Genomic DNA, 20,177 nt, shown 5'->3' with positions numbered 1-20,177 from the left:
AGTTCTGGATGCCGCTGGCCCCAATTTACCAGGAGGAAGGCGAACCCAGAGAGCGGGCGGATGGCGCCCAAAGTCACCGCGCAAGCAGCGCGCGCAGGCAGAGGAGCGCGGCCAGCAGGAGCGCGAGGCGGGGCGCGGGCGCAGTGCCGGGGGCGCGCAGGCAGGCGGCGTACGCGTCGAAGGCCACCTCGCGTAGCGCGCACACGTGCTCGGCACGGCAGGCCTCGCCGCAGGCTTGCAGGTCGTAGCTGACAGAGTTGTAGACGTAGTAGCGCTGCAGCGCGTCCTGATCGCTGGCGATGCGACCCAGCGCCGCGTGCATGGAGCCGGCGCTTGCGTTGGGCACTCGATAGGCCTCGGTCAACCGGTACTCGAGCTCCCAGCGCGCGTCCCCCTGTTCGTTCGCCTGGCTCAGGTTCACAAAGTAAGTCACCATATCCTGGAGAGGGCGCAGGAGGCGGGCCAGCCGTGAGCAGCTGTCTGCTTCCACCCACAACCCTGCACCTTGCCTTAACCCCCAGATCCTTTATGTCCCGAATAATGACTGCTGTTAGTTATTGAGCCTTTACTATTTACCAGTTGTGTGTGGCAGACATCCTCTGATTCAGATGAGGTTAACTGCGCTTATTATCCCAATTTCACAGGTGAAGAAACTGAGTCCTAAAGAGGTTAATTCCTTTGGCCAAGCCCTACAGGTGTTCATTGGCAAAGGCAGAAGTGGACCAGGTGGTTTATCCCATGGCCTGTGTATTTTCTGTCCCAGCAAACTCCCGGGTACACAGGTGCTCAATAAATATTTACAGAACGAATGGTTAAAAAGCAACTTAAAAGAAGTAAGATGGGCTGCTTGGCTGAGAGAGATTATAGAATTGTGGTTGATTAGAGGCTTGGGCTACACCCAAGAGCCCTAGGATTCAGGTGCATCTTCAGGACCAGAATCTGGAAGGGTTTATCTGTCCAACAATTTCCACTTAAATTTGTGGACCTACTTCAAGTCACTAGAAGTGGGCTAAGAGGAGCTGCCATGTATGGATGGCAACTTTCTGCTTCCCATTTGACAAATAAAGCAAGGGAGGCCCAATGAGGTCCAAAAGCTCCCGAGTGGTGGAGCCAGGATTCAAACCCAGGTCTGTCTGACTCCCTCCCTGAGAAGGATGTAAGGCATGTTGGGGTAGCTGGGGTATGGAAGGGAGGAGGAAGTGCCAGCCTGTGGTTCTTCTTACCAAGGCCCTCTGAATGCCCATGTGGATAACAAGCCATACTCCTAAAAATCCTCAGACCTCTTCGCCACCTCCATTTAATCCAGAATCAAGGACCTAGGTTATTTCATCCAATCCCTGATTTTAGATGTCCTTTCTCAACCTCCAGATTAAATCTCGATACCCACCTCTTCCTGGAACTCCAGCTTGAACACCCAGCTGCTTCCTCCCTCGGCACTTTTACTCGGAAGCCATTTATACATCCCAAAGTTAACACGTTCAAAAACAGATTTCTGATCTTCCCTCCAAAACTTGTTCCTCCTGCAGTGATCTCATTTCATTCAATGACAACTTCATCCTTCCCAGTTTTCAGGCCAAAACCTTGGAATCCTCCTTAATTCCTCTCTTTCTCTCACACCTCTCATCCAATCCACTAGCAAATCCTGTATGCTCTGCCGTCAAAATACATCCCGGACCTGGCACTTTTCACCACCCCACTGCTACTGTCCTGGCCCACACCATCTCAGTGGTTTTGTAGTCACCTGCTAATTCATCCTCCTGTTTCTGCCCTGACCCTCTACAGCCTGTTCTCTGCACAGCAGACATGATGGTTTGGATAAAATCATTAACTCAGCATATTTAATTTTGTCCCAAACCTTCCAAATCAAGAGTCCTACTCATGGCCTACGAGATCTAACCTCATCCCTCCCACTCTCCGCTTGTGCCTTCCGCTGTGGCCACACTGGCCTCCTCGCTCTTCTCCCAACACACCAGGCACTTTCTCACCCCTGGGCCTCTGACTCGCTTTTTCTCTTTCTCTGCCTTCCCTGGATATTGACATGGCTCGCTCCCCCAATTTACTCAGAATTCAAATGTCACCCTACCAGGGACTCTTCCCTGCCTGCCCTAATAGCATGCACACACACACACCCTATAACCATCACCGCCTGCCTCTTCCCTCTGTTTTCTCCTTAACGCTTATCTCATACCATACTTAACTTCACTTGTTTGTTTATTGGTTGTCTCCTGTAAGAATGTCAGCTCCAGAAAAGCAGTGACTTTGCTTTAGTTCACTTATATATCTCCTGAACTTAGCACAGGGCCTAGAACATGGCAGGTAATTAATACATTGTTGAATTAATTAAAGAATAATATTTCTTTGTTATTTCAACAATCACAAGCACATCCCAGGAGGCGAGGGATTGTTTGATGAATTAGGGACCTGCTTTGGCTGCACTGTAATCAATGCAGAGAAGACAGTGGGCCTGAGGTCACACTTGAATACCAGGCTAAGGAGATCCAAACTATCTTGGAGACACTGGGGAACCATTGAAGGTTTTGAGTAGGAGAGAAACAAGAAGTGCTTTAGAAAGATTAGTATATACTTTCTGTACTATATAGCAGGTGAGCTATGCAAGGCAGTGCTGGGATCAGACCAGGTAAAAGGCCGTGACAATGATCCAGGGGCAAAGGGAAATTTGGGGAAGAGGAAATGACCTGATCTGGTGTCAGGCTTTGGAGGTAGCTAGCTCCAGGGTTCTGGAAGGGTGGAAGTAACTTGACCTTCCTGAGGCTCAGTGGTCACTAGAGTGCGGATTAGCTGGGGAAGAGTTAGTGAAGGTGGCGATGCATTCGGGTGCCTCCCCTCCCTCCCCCTCTGGTCTCAGCAGACCCACGGCTCCTGACCTGCAGGCTCAGTGTGTCTCGGTCGTATTCGAACACCCGGATGCCTGGATTGTTGGCCCCGTTGACCACTCCAGGTAATGTGGTTTTCCATGGGGTGACCCCAGGTGTAAGAAACATGACACTGATGGGGGCACCTTTCAGGAGAGAGACAGTGGGACTGAGAGAGGCTGGCAAGAGAAGAAGGGAGGTGGGCTGGCAAGTACCCTCCCGGTCGAGTACCTGAGTCATCATAGAACATCCGAAAACTGTCGGTGTGATGGTGGCCGAAGAACTGCCCTGCGATGACTCGATGGTGCTTCTGGACCACCTTCAAGTACTTGTCATTGAAGCCCTCCCGGAACCATGCTTTGTTCCGAGTCTTCTCAAAGAATCCTGGGGGCACGTGGCCAATAATGTACACCTGCGAGGAAGAGGTGCCCAGGAGGGGCTCAGAGACAATCTCCCCAATCCTTCATTTCCACCTCGAAACTTGCCTGTCTCCCCAAAGGCAAGCAGGCATACTCCAATGTACCGCTTCTCAAAGTCCTCAGCTTTCCCTCTCCAGGGCAAATTCCAGCATTCCCTATACCCAGTAATGAATGTACCACATGCTCACCCAGCTCTGTGCCTTTGCCCATGCTGCGTCTGCCACCTGGAGTACCCTTCTCATTTTCTCTTCTGTAAATTCTACTCAGACTTCAAAACCCAGGTCAAAGCGTACCTCCTTGTGAAACCTTCCTGATGCTTCAGAGACTGGTCCTCTCCTCTTGAAGAGCTCGGGCACTGTAACTGAACCTTTCTTGCATGACCGTGTAGCACATGCTATGTGGTAATGTGTGATCATGTCTTACATTTCTCGTCACTCAACTGACCCTACCTGGGCCCTTGGCCACCATTGCAAGAAGTAGAACAGGGGGTGAGGGAGAGGGCAGTTAAGAGCATGAACTTTGGTGTCGAACTGCAGCTTGGGCACTAGCAGTGTGTTACCTCTCTGAGCTTCAGTTTTCTCATCAGAAATAGCATCTAACTGGTGGAGTTTTGAGAGTTAAATGAGATAATCCATCGTAAGTGCTAAGAAGTACCAGCCATGAGACTCTGTTGGGATGTGCTGTTCAGTGTAGGAACTCAGGCAAATGAGACCCAGAGCCTGTCCTCGGACAGCTGTCAGCCCATCAGACTAGGTAGACACCCCTCAAGGACAGGGCACACCCTTGAAGTCTAGTACACAGTGCAGGCTGCAGCTGTGGTGTGTGACAGAGCACTGGACTTGGAGTCAGGAGACCAGGATTCGAGTCTCAGGTCCACCATTTGTTGTGTGACCTGGACTGTTACTGCCCCTTGGGCGCCTCACATCTGCAATGGGCTTCAGAGTCCCAGCCTCACAGGCTGTTCTGAAGATGGAAGGATCCTCCTGGTGCCAGGCTGATGAAGGACTCTCTGGTGTGGGCATCTTAAGAGTGGATCAGTTAGTGCCGAGGTGGGAGACTTGTTCAAGAAGCAACCCCAGAGAGAGAAGGGGAGGAGGCAGGAGACCTTACCATTTCCCCAGCTTGGGATGCATTGGTCAGCACATCTTCCAGCCACTGGAACTGCTGCCCAGGGTCGACCATGCTGGCTGTCTGCTCATTGCTACTGTAGTACAGATTGGTATTGAGGACCACAATTCGCCCAGCCCCACTCTGCCCCAGCAACTTCTCAGAATAGAAGGCACCTAGGACATCACAGCCAAGGAAAATGTGAAGATACACCTATGCCCCCTTTCATTCTCCAACATTCTCCCTCCCCTCCCATCTTTTGCATAAGAGGGACATCATGCATAAGACCAAAGGCTCTGGAGCCAGGCTGCCCAGGTTCAAATCATGGCTCTATCACTTATTAGCTATGCAACTTAGGAAAGTTACTTAACCTCTCTATGTCTCAGTTTCCTCATCTGTATAATGGGAAAAACAATGAGGTGTGTTTGCTCTTCCAGATCCACTGTCAACCTTTTTCCACTCAGCTCTTTGCCCCAGAAGCTGATCTATATGAACTGAATCAATGGGTTTCCGTTCCATGGGCTTCCAGTTAGGTTTGACCAATGGGGAGCCCAAACATCAGGAAAAGGAAGAGAGGTCAAGGTCACCTTGGACCGGCTATGTCTTTGGATGAGTTCTTCTCAACCAGGTGGTTTTTGTCCTCTAGGGAACATTTGGCAATGTCTAGAGACATTTGGGTTATTAAAACTGGGGGTGTTACTGGCATCTAGTGGTTAGAGGCCAGGAATGTTGCTAAACATCCTCCAGTGCACAGGATACCCCTGTATCGAAGGCTCACCAGCCTGAAATGTCAGTAGTGACAAGGATGAGAGACCCCACTTGGACTGAAGGTCACTGCCCCTTCCTAATATTTTTGCAAAGAGTCCAGCAATGTGCTGATGGTAGTGCATGGCATAGAATAATGCTCAATAAAAATTAACTTCTGAGTCTCATTAGTGCCATGGGCTTGAGAGCATGAGCACTAGAGTCAGCCCTGGATTCTGCTCCCAAGTCTGCCTCTTCGAAGCTAGGTGACCTTGGCCAAGTGACTTGGTATCTTTAAGCCTCAGTCTCCTTATCTGTATAAAATCAGTACGAATTTCATGGGGATGTTGTGAAGACATATTAGATCAGACCTTGACACACAATGAGTGCTTATAGTAGCAAATGGTGTTAATACCTTCTTTGAAGGGAGCGATGGATTCATTATTGAGCCAGGGTCTCCACAGTTCTGCTACCTGATTGTAGATATTATTGCTCCCTGCTGGGAACTGATTTTTGGGGTGAAAGTCATGATTTCCCAAAGCAGCATAGACTTTAGTGCCTGGAGGAAAAGGAGAATTATAAAAATATATATATATATGTGAAAGTGCTTAGCAAGTTACTCATTTTCAGTCGTCCACTGGCCAGCAGAGCTAGTGAGGAAGGCGAGGAGGAAAAACCCACAAATGAGGAAAATACAGAGATGAGCTGAACACCATCGCACTTAATAGAGCCTGGCTGAACTTTGCTCGCACCAGGAAAGAGCAGTGAACCCTCTGATCCTGGTTCCTAATCCCCCATTCCCAGCAGAAAGTTTCATGGTCAGAAAGCAAGCAGCAGCTGACAAGGAGAAAGCTAAAAGATCTAAATCATCTTCAGATTCATTGTCAACCACTTGATAATTTAGTGTTCCTTGTCTTTGTCAATTACAGAGCTATCTTACTGTTTGGGGAGGGGTCTGGCTCACTCCAGGAAGCCTTAGGAGTTTCACTCATGCGTGGTTCGAGGTTCAGTTTGACAGTATTTATTTGAGCTCCCAGTTTGTGCCAAGGTAATGAGTGGGCGTGGCCACGGTAGGCCTCCTTGAGGAAGTGGCCTGTGAATGATTCCGGTTGGGGAGGAGAGCGCATCAGACTCATTTCCTTCTAAGTAGTCTCATTCTTGCTTTTATTTTTCTTCTGTGTCTGGCATGTAGTAGTTGCTCAATAAATATTTGACTTCAAACAAAACATCAGAGCTCAGGGCAGGGCTTTGCCTTTATATGAGCTTGGCTCACCCCAGGGAGTGACTTTGAATCAATGAGGGAGCTGGAGCCTCCAATTCCCTCTTGGGAAAATGTCTCTAACAAACCCTTTGTCCTGTACAGCCTGCAAGGTCTGGAAATCCTGAGCGCTCTGCCCAAGTGGGAGGTTGTAGAATTCCCACCAGGCATTATTTGCAAAACAAGAAGCCATCAGTGTAACCGTCTGGAAAAAACTCATCTGTCTAATGTAAGTGCTGGCAGCCATTAGAGATCCATTTAAGAAAAACACACACACACACACAAATTCCTGGAATCTCAAAGGCAGATGAGAAGGGAGAGAATTTCTCCGGTTTGTCTTGCTTCTATGTGCCAGGCACTGTTAGAAGCTCCTTACAAACTCCAGGAGGGTACCACCTGGCATCTTGTTCACCACCAAGACCCCTACCCTTAGACTTGTGTCTCACCCATAGTAGATGCTCAATTATATATTTGACTGACAAGTGAATGGATTGCCTTATTTAAGTCTCACAACAACCTTCTGCGCAGGTACCAGTATTCTCTTTATTTTTCCCATGGAGAAAGGTGTCTTGATGAGATTGCCCAGCTAGAATATGGCAGTGTCTGAACTGGTGCCTGGAACAGTTTTGCCTTGCACATTTGCGTTCACCACTCGGCCATGCTGGGGGGAGGTGGACGGCGGGAGCCAATGTTCACAGCAACTGTGATGGGGAACACAGGTGGCACGTGGCAAGAAGAACACGTGACTTGGAACCTGAATCTTGAATCTCAGTCCCTTCCTCCTGTCTAAGTTGCTTAAGCTTAATTATCTACAAAATAGGGAGCATTCCGCTTGACCGGTGTTATAATTCCCAAATAAGATAAAGCCTCATTTCATCTCTTCCAATTTGTTCTCATTTTCACACCTCTGCAAGTGAGCTGTATCTTACCACTGAGGCCATGAGAAAGTGCTGTGTTGTACTTTTAGAGACAGCACTTCTTTTCTTAGCACCTTGGATATTAACAAAGTCAGTAAATGTGCAAGTGTGTTATAAACCAGAAAACCTAATTACATTTGTGTGTTAAACCATAGTTAATAAAGCATTTTCTTATCATTGTTTCACTTTTATTCCAGAAGCTCCATGTGGAGCAGAGGAAAGAGTGCTCGAAGTTGGATCTAAGTTTGAATCTGTCCCTAGGAACTAACTAGCTTTGAGAATAATAATATCTGTTCTTATTAGATATTAATTACAATATCTGGGGAGGAGTGTCCAGGTTTGACCCTCAGTAGTGACTTCTGCTAGAAGATGAACAAGCCCAAGCCTGTCTCAACAGGGTTAAGTTACATAGCCTCCAGGCAGCTTTTTGCACAAATTATTTATGTTGAAGACAGGAGGTGACAGGTTGCCTCAATGACAGATGTGTGATGGTGACAGCAGCTCTGGCCTCTCCTGGAGTGGCAGTGGGAGTAGTGGATAAGAGCAGTGCTCAAACCAGGATCTACGCCCCCCTCCCGCAAGCCCCCTCCTGCCACATGACCTTCACCTGTTTACTTGACCAAGGCCCACATTTCTCATCAGTAAAACTGAGATAGTAATAGCACCTCTCTCTAGGATTAGCATGACAATGAATGACCTAAGAGGAGTGCCTGACACTTAGCACTTAATACATAGATACATATAGTTATTGCTGCTGCTGCTGCTGCTGTTATTATGTATTTTTATTATCATTATTTTAAATCTGGGTCCTGGGGACCCATGACTAAAACTTTCAGAGGAAGCCTCTGTACCAGGACGGCTGGCGGGTGGGGCCAGTGGGCTGCTGTCACAGACTCCAGCCGGCAGCCTGAGAGCCTGATTCAGCCCCTAGGACCTTGTGTTTGGCACAGCCCGCTTTGAAATATCTTCAAGGGCCATTAGGTGGGGCACGCAGACCCCATTCTCCCTGTCACATCTCTGGGGCTGCTGCTCACAGTCCCCACCCGCCTTCCCAAGCTCTTGAAGGAAAGTTTTAGAGGCACCAAGAAAGAGCACGTTGGTTGGAAGTCAGCATCACCCAGAGGTCCCAGCAGCCAGATGCTTTGCGGGCTATGGATGGCAACCCCAGGGCCACAGAAGGACATGGCTATGTGAGAGGCTTACTCAGGGACGATGCCTGTGTATAATTGTAGCTGCCTTGAGAAGGGGCTGTGAGTCTGGTGTTAGGCAGGGCATAAGGCAGTGAAATGTCAGGCATTTCCATTAATAGGTTCTGTGTGTATCCACAGGCCGATTAGCTCTCAGATTCCTTGTACGGTTGTTGGAAGATAAGAAACAATGGCTGTGAAGTGCCTGGCACAGGACCTGGTCCAAAGTCATAGTTATCAATGGACGAAGGTGGCTCTGCATCTTGCTGCTGTAGTCTCCTGATGCCAGGCACAGCCCGGGGTTCAGGGAATGCTGTGGGATGCTGATGGCAGGGTCTTACCTGGAAAGACCTCTCTAATGAGCTTGGTCAGGCGTTCCACGATTTTCAGCACAGCCGCCTCTCCCAGCTTCTCGTTGGGCACGTGAGGTGTGTCATCACTGCGAAACACCACCAAGCCAGTTTGGTGCCAGCAACTCAGGATGGGGGATGAAAAAAGGAAAAAGGAGGGGCCTCTGCTCTGAGAAAGAGGCTGTGGAACTGGGCCTCGGATGTCCACCGAGAGGTATGACCAGGCTGGAGTTGGGAGTCACATGGGGCAGAGTTCAAAGTTGGGCTCTGCCTTTGACCTGTTGTGGGTCCCTGGGCTGGTTGCTTAATCTGTCTGAGCCCCCAGTAGCTTATCTGTAAAACAGGGATAATAATGGAACCTACTCATAGAATATGTATGAGACTTCAATAAAGAAGATTATATATATAGTGGAATATATATATATATAGTGGAATAGTAGCTGCTAGATTGTAATTAATATTATTAGAGAGGGAGAGGGAAGGAAGCTTTGGGGTTCCTGTCCCATTTGCAAGCCCCCAGGGAGCCTAGGATGGAGAAACTGTCTCTGAGTTTTCCTCTCCAAGATTTCTAACAAGTCTGGAGCTGGCTTCAGGGTATAGAGTTCAGATCTACTCTACAGCAGACCCTGGACCTGCCTCAAGACCATTTAGTCAAGTCTCCTGCCCTTCTTCCCTGTTTAACTGACCAAAATTTTGGTATCCACCTTAGAAATGCACAGCAATGTGGGGGAGCAGGGGAGAATGGGGGAACATGAAGTTTGGGGAAGGAGCCCCTGAAACCAAGGGTCCTTATGATTGACCGAATTTAGCTTTAAGTCTTAGCTCTAGAAATTCTCTCTCTCTCTCCCTCTCCCTTCTTCACTCCCTCTGTCTCCTTCTCTCTATTTATTTATACCCTTCAGAGACCCAGCCTTCCCCCCAGATAATCAGTGACCCATGAGGCAGAAGAAGACAGTAGCCCAGACCTGACTAATGGTCACAAAGTGTGGACCTCTGACAGGCTAAAGATAACATCTTGACCTAAGTTATGTTTTAGCTCCTGAGCCCTAAGGTGGAACGACCTCCGGGTACTTTCCCATGAGACCAGACAGAAGGACGCTGGAACAGACCTCAGAACTGTCCTCAAGACCTGAAGAAATGAGTTATTACCCTACCTCACCTCCAACCAATCAGCTCCCAGCACAACTCCGAACCCTCAGTATCTTTTGATTTTGCCCAGTATAATCTATATAACCTACATGCCATTGGAGAATTTGGGCTTTTGAGCATTAGCATCCCAATCTCCTGGGTGGCACCATTTCTCTACTACAATTCTCAGTGTTTAGTATTTGGCCCTGTTAGTGAGGGTAGACAAAGCCTTTCTGTTCGGTAACACCCCAACAATCTAAAGCCCGAGGACTGCTGGACCCCAGAGGGGAAGGCAGCTGCTGCCCAGGTGCTCCCCAGGTCACACTGGTCTACTTGGTGCCAGGTACTTGCTGTGGGCTGTATCCATATCCACTAATTTGTTCTTCACAATAACCCCATAACATAGGATCTGTTGTTAGTCTTATCTGCCATATAAAGAAACCAAGGCACAGAAATGCAAGCAATTCTGCCTGAGTGTATACACCTAGAATGGTTTGAATGCAGTCAGCTTTGGAGTCTGTGCTCACACCCATTACATCCTACTGAGTCCCTGATACCCTCATTAGGGCAGCAAGAGGAGCCTTTTAGCCATCCTCCCTGGGAACAGGCTAGAAATCCAAGTATTGGAAGAAAATTCCATTTTTTTTTTCTATTTTGGAGGATCTAACTGTCTGATAGAAAATACATCCAATTTGTACAGGTTATTCCTTAAGGGATGCAACTCTCCCTGGGAAGTTAAATTTCTTAGAATATGAAGAATTATAAAAGGTCCTAGAAGTCATCTCTTCCAATGCCATACACCTGTGTAAGGACCATGCAATGATCATGAATTTCCCAGAGTGGTCGGTCACCTTTCCCAGAAGGATCTCGTCTTTCAGAATGTTACATCTTTCTCCATGGGCCCCTCCTGGAAGAATTCACAGGCTCCCCCATTAAGAACTCTCTCAAGAGCAGGAGTCCAGGGTCATGGCATAAAGCTCATTCTCTTCTTAGATTGATTCCTGAGCCCAGGAAAGCCAGAGCTGCCCAGGACCCTCCTGAGACACTATCACATTTTCTAAGTGTCCGGCCTTGCCACTCCCCTTTGGGATCCATCTGAGGGTCATTCCTTGCCAGTCCCACATCACACTGAGGGACAGCTGGGGGCATCATGGGTGTGCTCCTGCCTTTTGAAGTGTCCATTGGCGCTGGAAGAGGGAGCAAGATATCGCTCCTGCCAGCCTCCCTGGTTCTCTGCAGGAAACTCTCCCTAAGCCTGCCAGGTGGAATCAGGTGCTCCTGAAGCTCCCACATCCCCTGGTAACCCTCTCTCATCACTGGGATATAGTGGTCAGGGGATTTGTCTGTGTCACCCACAAGACCTTGAGCTCCTTGAAGGTGATTTGGGGTCTCCATCATCTCAGTTCCCCATTGTCTATCCTGGGCTGAGCACAGGACAGGCTGACCTACCAAAGGAGGGAGGGAAGGAGCCAGCGAGTCAAAGGGAGACCTCTAGAGATGAGGATGGAGAGTGCTGAGGAAAGTTGGAAGACAGGGCATCATCTTTGGGTGAGAAGCAGAAATGGAGTTTGTGGCTGAATGGAAATTGCCCCTCAAATTCTCTTCATGCAGAGCAGCGCTCTGACCAGTGAGAGGCTCCCTGCCATGCCCAGGGCTGGGGCAGCTCAAGGGTGATCAGCAGCTGACCAAGACACATGACCCCAATGCCAGGCCACTTTCAGCCCTCTTACCTTCTTTCCTGCCCGCATTTGGGTCTCTAGGGCTTGCAGTTCCTAAACCCCGGTGAGAGTAGCTGCAGTGTTCATCCCCCAACTTAAAATCCACATACCCAGACGTGCCATGACCTTGTTCCCAGCCTCAGTGAGAGCTGCATTCTGCTGAGGCTGGAAGACATTGAGGTCAAGGGCACAGACTTCGGAATCAGCCATGTCCAGGGTCCCTTGGGCAAGCTATGCAACTCTTTTGAGCTTCAAGTTGATCCTCTCTAAAACAGGGCTGGTTTGATGACTAAGGGAGATGGTGTAGGAAGGCACCAGGCAGTAGGTGACACACAGCAGGGGACCAGTAAAGGGTAGGTGCCTGACTGCTCTCACCCCGTCCAGAGGATAAAGTCTGGCTCCGGCTCGATCTCCTTCATGGCGTAGACAGAGGAGTTGATGAGGACCCAGGGAGAATCACAGAGGTAGTCACCCCAGGGGCCTGCATTGGACACCAGCTGGGAACCAGCTGATGGGCACACCTGGAGGGGGTCTGCAGATACCTTGTAGTCAGGGTCAAGGTGCAGGTCAGAGATGTGCCAGAACTTCCCTGCAGGAAAAAGGAGACCCTCCTCAATGCTGGGCCCTCCCTTGAGCCCAGATGGGGAGGCAGTCCACGGCAGCCCCTGGCTGGGGGAGGAGAGGTTGCCCAGGTGAAAGGAAATTTTCTCTGAACTCAGGGTCCAGAAAAAATGGGCCACAGGCTTTGCCCAGGAAGGCATTGAGTGGACCAGAGAAGAGGTTTAGCTCTGTCCCTGACCTTTGCATCTCCCCACCTCAGCATCCCCAGCAGCAGCATGGGGGGACTGGTCTGCATGACTCTCAAGGACCCTTTGGGCATTCTAAGCAAAGGGCTTGTCTTAAAGCAAAGGTGGGAGAGGGTCAGGGTTAAGCACTCAGACTGTGGAGCCACATACTAGCTCTGTGACCTTGGGCGAGTTGCTTTACCTCTCTGATCCCGTAACTAGAGCCAGATCTTTTCATGCTCCAGGAAGATACATACAAAAATGTGGCCTAGACGAAAGCTTACACACCAAATGCATTGTAAGAACTGGCTAATTAATACCAGCAAAGACCTGCTGAATAGGTGTAGAAATGGAGTTTAAGAGTGCTAGACCAGAAACAAAGGAACATAGTTTCAGACTGGGCTAAATTTCTCCTGTGGGGTATGCTTGTTAATGATTCTGGATGTAAGTTGGCAGCTCAGGCAGCTGGAGGCGGTCCTGTTCGCAGACGTAGTCTCAGCTCGAAACTAAGGAGGGCTGAAATGCCCAAAATCTCGTGGTGTAACACAGAGAAGGGAATCCAAAGAAACCGGCCACATGGAGTGGATTTGTCACTGGTACCCAGCACAGGGCCTGGTATAAGCAGTTTCAGCGATGTTTCCAGAAGAGGATTAGACAGGTTTGCTCTCTGCCCTACATCCTGTGGGCAGAGACAAGGGTGAGGCCTGGTATTTCTTCACTCTACTATCGCTGTCACTTCCTCTTCCGTTTTCTGTATCACTCAGACCCAGCAGTCAACTCCCACCCAACCCCAGGAAACTCAGCCTGGACCTGGAAGTCCAGCTTCTGTTGCTTTCAGAGTTAGACAGCCAGGGCACTACCTGAGCCACAGGACATTCACTGTGGTTCTAGAAAAGGCAAGAAGGTAAAGTCTGCCCCTGATCTTGACTTTTCCTCCCAGATGCTTCTGAGCTTTTGCCCATCTCTCCAGACCTAAACCTGCTGCCATGGAAAGGATCAGAAACTTGTTCACACTAAGATGCAAATGACTAACTAAGCAAATCATCATCCCTCCTGTAGTTATTCCAGTCGTCCTCACCACAGACGTGGAGGTACTGATCATTATCTCCATGTTACAGATAAGGAAAGTAAGGTTCAGAGGTCAACATGCCTGAGATCCCATGGACAGTGGCGGGAGAGTCCGTGACTCTAGATCTTTCAGAGAGACGTGATTGCTAAGGGAGCAATACCCCAGTCTCCTCACTGTGGGGGCAGCTCACAGAGACCTCATCTGGTGCTCGGCCCAACTCACTCCACTCATTCTCCTCACAGGGCCTCGTTCTTGGCTCCCCTGCTCCCTTCTTTGGTCTTCCCCAGGTCATCACCTGGCTGCTTTCTCCTCTTTGTTCAGGCTGCAACTCAAAGAAGCCTTCCCTGACTACTTTTTCTTGTTTCGCTTCCTCCACCCACTTGGTTGCTAGCTGTTGCCTCCCTCAGTTTTATTTTCTTCAGAGCACTTTCACATGTGAAATTATCTTGTCGGCTTACTTATCATCCATCCCCCCTGTCTACAATGTCAGTTCCATGAGAACACAAAGCCTGTCTTATTTATCTCTGTCCTCAGCACCTAGAACACTGCCCAGGATGTGGGAGATGCACAAATATATATTCAATGAATGAATGAGCAAGGTTGTGGAGAGGACGCTTAGCACTCAGAGAATAGATGCCCTTTACATGCTTAGTTCACATTCACAGCCATTCTGTGAGGTGGGATTCTTATGCCCATTTTACAGGTGTGAAAACTGAGGCTCGAACCCAGACCTCTCTCTCTGACTCCAAAGCTGAATCATAGCATTGACTCAGAGCACCCAGAAGATGGTTTTTATAATATATATATGTCACCCATAAAAGAATGGGAACCACAGGCTTCTATGGAATTAATCCCAGATAGCGAGGAATTAAATTCTAATTGTCATGTCATGGAGAAGGGGTAGGTACAAGGACCCTGGAGAGAGACGCAGATTATCTGGTTTCTAATCCAGGCCCTTCCACTTGTTGGTTGAGGACTCTGCACAAGCTAGTTGGCCTCACTGAGCGTGAGGCCATTTGACACCTAGCCTGCTTCTCTGAGCATCAAATAAGGTAGTGAAAGAGAAAGGACTTATAGAGAAGAATCTCAATACAACACTGACCCTGGCGATTCCCTCTGGGGCCAGGAGTGAGTATGGGAGGGTGTGGGACATTTGACACTTTAACATGACCCTTTAGTCCAGAACTTCCCAAACTTTACTGTGTAGATGCCTCACCTGGCAATCTCATTAAAATAAAAAGGCTTTATATAGTCATACTGCTGGAATCTTTTACAGTTTGAAAGTATTCATGTATTCTTTGAGTTTTAAGAAAAGATATAACAATCTTAGTTGTCATTATTTTTTATTAATTATTGAGAATATGAATAAATTTGGTATCAAGTACAGTGAGTAGTTGAGGCTACAGACCTGGGTTGGAACTCTAGCTCCACCACCCACCAGCTTTGTGAACAGGAGCAACTGCCTCTGTGCCTCAGTTTCCTTGCCTGTAAAATGGGGACAACAGCACCCTCTGCCAAGGGTTAAAGCGAGACCATATAAGATGCTGCATAAGCACTCAGGAATGCAAAGCAGCAGGTACTCTGAATTTGGTCCCTGAGAGGTCCTGCAAGCTCCGATTTACCACAGGAGGGAGATGGGGCCAGCAGGGAGTGGCTACACCCTTCTTCTGCTTGTCCCAATGTCCCTTCAGCTGCTGTCCTCTGGGGCCAGGGCCAGGATATTTGAAACAAAGCAATGTAAAGACAGATCTCATCTCCTTCTAGATGGTCCTTGTCAAGTTCAGGACTGGTGGGCACAGCATAACCTATAGTTGTAATTTCGAGAGCTCAGCTCTGCTCCCTGTGCCTTGGAGACAAAACAGTCTGCTGGCCCTCCTCCCCTTTCCCCAAAGGGGTCTCTGGACCCGACTGTCCATCGGAGATGACAGACACAGGGCCCAGGGCCTACAAGCTTTGTAGTAAGGTCATGAAGATATCTGAGATCTGAAAAAAAAAAATGCTTTGACTCCAAAGTTTAGGAAAAAAAAAATGCCATCAAAATCAAGAAGTCATTTCAAAAGCAATATTAAAAATTTTATTAGAAGTCATATATAATGTGAGAGGCTTTTACTAGGATTTGCGATGGGGTGGGAGAAACTGGCAAAAATCATTTCTAGAGTCCAAAAAGTTCTTAACCAGGCCAAAGGTGTGTGTGCTTATGGCCGGAGACAAGAAGACAAAGGCGGGAAGACACCTGCCATTTATTTAGTACCGACTGAATACCAATTTGCTATGTTAAACATTCTACCTAAGCATCCTCAGGACAAAATTATGAAATATATTCTATTATTGTACCCATTTTATAGATGAGGAAAGCAAGCTAGTTAGCAGCAGACCTGTGATTCACATTGTATTAGAACAGGAATGATCATGGAGGAGAGGAGTCGGCAAGATGGTGCCCCACCCACCCAAGCTCTTGGCTAAGGAAGATGGAGGCAGAAACCTGCAGTTTTATGCAAGCAGGGATTATTGCTATCTGAGTGGGTGTCCCAAAGTTCTCTTGCTCTTCATGAAGAGACAGATTCTGTAAAAACTTAGAGGTACTGTGGAATTCTTTTTAAATTTAATTTTGTTTTTAAATTGTAGATATATCCATTCCAGAAAGTTTGGAGAAAAGAGAAAAAAATAGTACCTGTAAAACCCACCATTCAAAGAGAACCCATCAAAGGGCATGATGCCTAAGGCAGCTGAGTGTTATGAAGATTAATAAACAAAACCTCATTTGAACTGAAATTGGGAAGGTCTGCAGAGGCGCTATCACACCCTGTCACTCACCATTAATTATCTCAAAACAGGAAGAGACTTATTTTCCATCTCCAACAGGAAGATGTTTTTCTGCCATTCCAGCAGGAAGAAGGAAGATCTTTCTCTTGCCTGACAGCCACTCAGCCAATGAAAGGCTGTTACAACTCGACCAATGAAAAGCCACTACACTTCCAACTACCGGTTTACTTAATGGATGCTGTTTCCAAAAGCTGCTCTGAACTCCCCCTATCCTCTATAGAAGAACATTCTAGTCCTTTGATCTCTGAACTTGCTGTAGTTTGTCATTAGACCACATGTCCTGAGTTGTAATTCTTTATTGTTCCTGAACAAATTCATTTTGCTGGAGAAATATCTGGCCATCTATCTGTTTAAGGTCGATCATATGGATTCGGTTCTGCCACTTCCTAGCTATGGAATCTTAAGCAAGTGCCGTGTCCCTCCGAGTCTCATTTTCCTCACCTGTAAAATGGATGTAATGGTAATAGTACCCACCCTACAGGGACTGTAAAAATCAAACAAGTTTTTTTAATTTTATGTTTCAGATAGGCTTTAAAAGGACAGCACATATCAAGCACCAACACAGGCATGGCCCATCATAAGTATTCAATAAATAAATATTAGCACTTCTTGGCTATTTTCCTTAGTGTTTGTTATTACATAGTATTATTTTTAAACAAATTGAAATTGTACAGCCTGGATTCAGATCTGGACTCAGAATTAACTAGATATGTAACCTTGGGTTAGTTACTTCTCTAAGGCTCAGTTTCTTTGATAATCCCTACTTCATAAGGCTGTTGTGGGAGCATTATGTAAAAATGTTAGCAGTGTTTGGCACATAATAAGCAGTTAATAAATGTTACTTATTGTTTTCATTTTGCTATATTGTCTTAAAACTTTTCCACTTGGAGATTTTATCATAATCTATTTAGCTATTCCATTATTGTTGTTAACATTTTTCATTAGTATCATAAGCAATGCTGCAATGACCTCTTAGTGCATCTCGGGGGAAGAGAGATTCTTTTTAACCACTAGGACCTTAGACTGGGGCGTTGCCCATTGGCATTTGGATTTCTAAGCAAACATATTTAAAAGTGAAAAAGTGAGGGAATGGAAGATTCTTTCACTCATTCTCAAGCCTCCAGTCAGACTGACAGGGCTCCGAGTCCCCTCCACCCCACAGAGAGCTGGGTGTCTGCCTCCAAGTGGAAGGGGGACTGCCACTCTCAGCCTTCTCCCAAACAGACTGCCCTCATGGGGAATGACATCCTCTCAGGGCTTGTCCTAAAGACATTTCTACCTGTAAGCCATCGCTTTTGGATCCCAGGCATTTCACTCTGGTCTCCTGTTGAGAACACTTTGCCAAAGCCTCCCAGCTCCTGCTGGGTAGAGTCTGAGGAAGTGGACTGACCAGGACTGAGCTCCACAGGAGCAGGCAATGAGCAGAACCCTGAGCCAATCCTTCCCCTCTCAGCCTCAGTATCAGCAGTATCTGCAGCTACAGAAAGCGTGCTGCATCGTCTCTAACGTTTCATTCAAAGACACCAGAAAAGGGCAATCTAGAATCCTAGGGAAAGCCAAAGGTCCCTCCCTCCCACTGACTTTCCTCTACCCACATGGAAATCTAACAGGCATCTCAAACTGGACATATCCCAAATCAAACTGCATTTCCTCCTCCTGCATCTCAGCAAATGACTCAGTTCTTCTAGTCGTGAGGCTAATATCTTGGAGTCACCCTTAAGTCCTCCTCTCTCATATCCACCATTCGTCAGCAAGTCTTGTTCAGAATCAGACCATCTCCCACCACTCCTGCTCTTACCGCCCTAGGCCAAGCCACCATCCTCTCTCCCTGGATGATGGCAACAGCCTCCCCACTGACTTGGCTGCTTCTCCTTTACTAGAGCAACAGACCAACCCAGGACTACAGGAGTGTCCAGGGCACTGAAACTTCAGTGCTAAAACAAGGAAGGTCTCAGACAAACTGAGAGGAGTTGATCCCCCTGCCTTTATGGCATTATATCCCCCTCTCATCATAATAACCCCAAGGTCCTTTTAAATGGATACAAGTCAGATTGCATCACAGCACTGCCCAAACCCCTCTAATGATATTCCATGTCACTCTGAATCTTTGACTGCAAGTTTATGCATGAGCTGGCGCCAGCCCCCAACCTCAGCCCTGCACCCCCATGATCTCCTGACCTCATCTCTACCACTCCCCTTACCCACTCTGCTCCAGCCACGCTGGCTTCCTTGCTCCTCCTGTACACATCACCTGTGTGTCCAGCTCAGGACCTGGGCATGTTCCATCCTCTCTTACTGGAATGTCCACATGGCTCTTTACCTTACTGCCTCAGGTGTCTACTCAAATGTCACTTTATTAGACAACTCTTGTCCGGCCACCCCACAAATATCCCTTCCTCCACCCTCCTTATCCCTTTATTCTGCTTTATTATTCGTCATAACACTTGCCATCTACTGCGTATTTACTTGTTCATGAGTCTTCTGGTTTGTTTCTGCCCAAATGAAGGAATGCTTCATGAAGACGGGGGCTTTGTTTGTTTTCTTTTCTTTTCTGGTTCCTAGAATAGCTCATGATACATAGAAAGCCCTCAACCAATATTGGTTAGATGAATTCAGGGATCTTCCTGCCACCTTCTACCTCTACCAAGTGGCTGGCTCTTATATATGGATGCTTCTTAGCAATATCAGTACCTCTCCTCTGGCTTGCTGCTGCCTCCACTTAAAATCTTCAGGTCTATGGCCATGCCACCCTGATCATGCCCAATCTTGTTGGATCTCAGAAGCTAAGCAGGGTCAGGCCTGGTTAGTACTTGGATGGGAGACCCACCTAGGAAGACTGGGTACTATAGGCATAAAAAAAAAATCTTTAGGCTCAACCACTACCTACTAACCCCCTCACCTGGCCTCTCTGCCCAACCTCCCCGCCTTGCTATTTTTAGCAGGACTTTCAACTTTCTGTGAGAAGTTACTAGCAGCCCCGATCCTGAGTTCATAGTACAAAACAAAGACTTCACAGGCATTTCTAGTGCCTACCTGGTCCAGCCTTTGCAACTCCGCATTGGGCCAGGAAAATCAACAGCTTGAGCAGGCTCATCCTTGGGGCTCTCCTCGCAGGAGAAAGGGGGTTCTCCAGGAGCTATTGTTCACACTACAGGCTTCCTAAACAGATGTTGGTAGCCACTTGCCTGAGCAGAACTTTCTGCCCTATTACTTGGTGTTCCCAGTCGTCCAAGACATCTGGCTCCTCTCTCGGGCTTTTCCTCCTTCACCCAGCAGGGTGTGAGCTGAGTTTGCCCGAGGAGATGTGCCAGCCAGGCCTTTGGACTCTGAAGTAGAAAGTAGCACCTGCTCTGCCAGTTCTTCAGAGCATGTCAGTTAAGTCGGCAACTGGATTCTCCAGGAAACTCACCCCATCCCAGTCACTGAGAGGCAAAAGTCATTTGATCTCTGAGTTTTTATGTTGCTCCACCCATCAGAGCACAAACTGTATAAAGTGGTTGGCCTTTGCTATCAAAGGAGCTTAACTGCTAGTTGGGGGTGGAGCTGTTTGACCACAAATGAACCAAGACTAAGAGTCATCCATTCGTTCATGCTGAGAACCATGTTCCAAGAAGGCAGAGGACCCAGGGCAGCCCCTGCCATCAAGTAGGGGAGGTAAACCACTGGACTGCAGTTCAGCATGTTAGATGGCTTGACAAGCCCGGAGGAGGCATCTAACTCAGATGAAGAAAAGTGAAAGGGCTTCTGGGAAGAGGTGACAGGGGCTTAATCTCTTCTTTTATTATTGAAATTGTCGAAC

At 47.8% G+C, this 20,177-nt stretch overlaps 1 protein-coding gene across 2 annotated transcripts; it reads right to left on the bottom strand.

Moving 5' to 3' along the window:
- Nucleotides 1-64: 64 nt before the first annotated feature.
- Nucleotides 65-19,791, bottom strand: SMPDL3B (sphingomyelin phosphodiesterase acid like 3B). Of its 2 annotated transcripts, XM_016132151.2 has the most exons (8): nucleotides 19,412-19,791; nucleotides 12,077-12,290; nucleotides 8,847-8,944; nucleotides 5,559-5,702; nucleotides 4,403-4,575; nucleotides 3,105-3,285; nucleotides 2,886-3,019; nucleotides 65-439 (listed from the first exon to the last, which is right to left on the bottom strand). In XM_016132151.2, exons 1-8 carry the CDS (start codon nucleotides 19,470-19,472, stop codon nucleotides 74-76), a joined length of 1,371 nt encoding a protein of 456 aa, XP_015987637.1. In that variant the 5' UTR covers nucleotides 19,473-19,791; the 3' UTR covers nucleotides 65-73. The 2 variants fall into 2 exon arrangements, with proteins under 2 accessions (XP_015987637.1, XP_015987638.1); XM_016132152.2 differs by lacking the exon at nucleotides 12,077-12,290.
- Nucleotides 19,792-20,177: the final 386 nt, after the last annotated feature.

The sequence above is a fragment of the Rousettus aegyptiacus genome, unplaced genomic scaffold, assembly GCF_014176215.1.
Source record: "Rousettus aegyptiacus isolate mRouAeg1 unplaced genomic scaffold, mRouAeg1.p scaffold_m13_p_1, whole genome shotgun sequence".
In the NCBI taxonomy this organism is placed as follows: Eukaryota; Metazoa; Chordata; class Mammalia; order Chiroptera; family Pteropodidae; genus Rousettus; species Rousettus aegyptiacus.
Note: the sequence above shows the minus strand (reverse complement) of the source record. Positions and strands in the feature narration are given on the sequence as shown.

What these genes read in the sequence shown, in the direction of transcription:
- SMPDL3B (XM_016132151.2), bottom strand. Translation starts at nt 19,472, where the DNA reads ATGAGCCTGCTCAAGCTGTTGATTTTCCTGGCCCAATGCGGAGTTGCA. An exon ending in AGTTGCAAAGGCTGGACCAG is followed by an intron (nt 12,291 to 19,411) that starts GTAGGCACTAGA and finishes TTTTTCCTGCAG; the next exon opens with GGAAGTTCTGGCACATCTCT. An exon ending in GAGACACACTGAGCCTGCAG is followed by an intron (nt 440 to 2,885) that starts GTCAGGAGCCGT and finishes CGCCCTCTCCAG; the next exon opens with GATATGGTGACTTACTTTGT.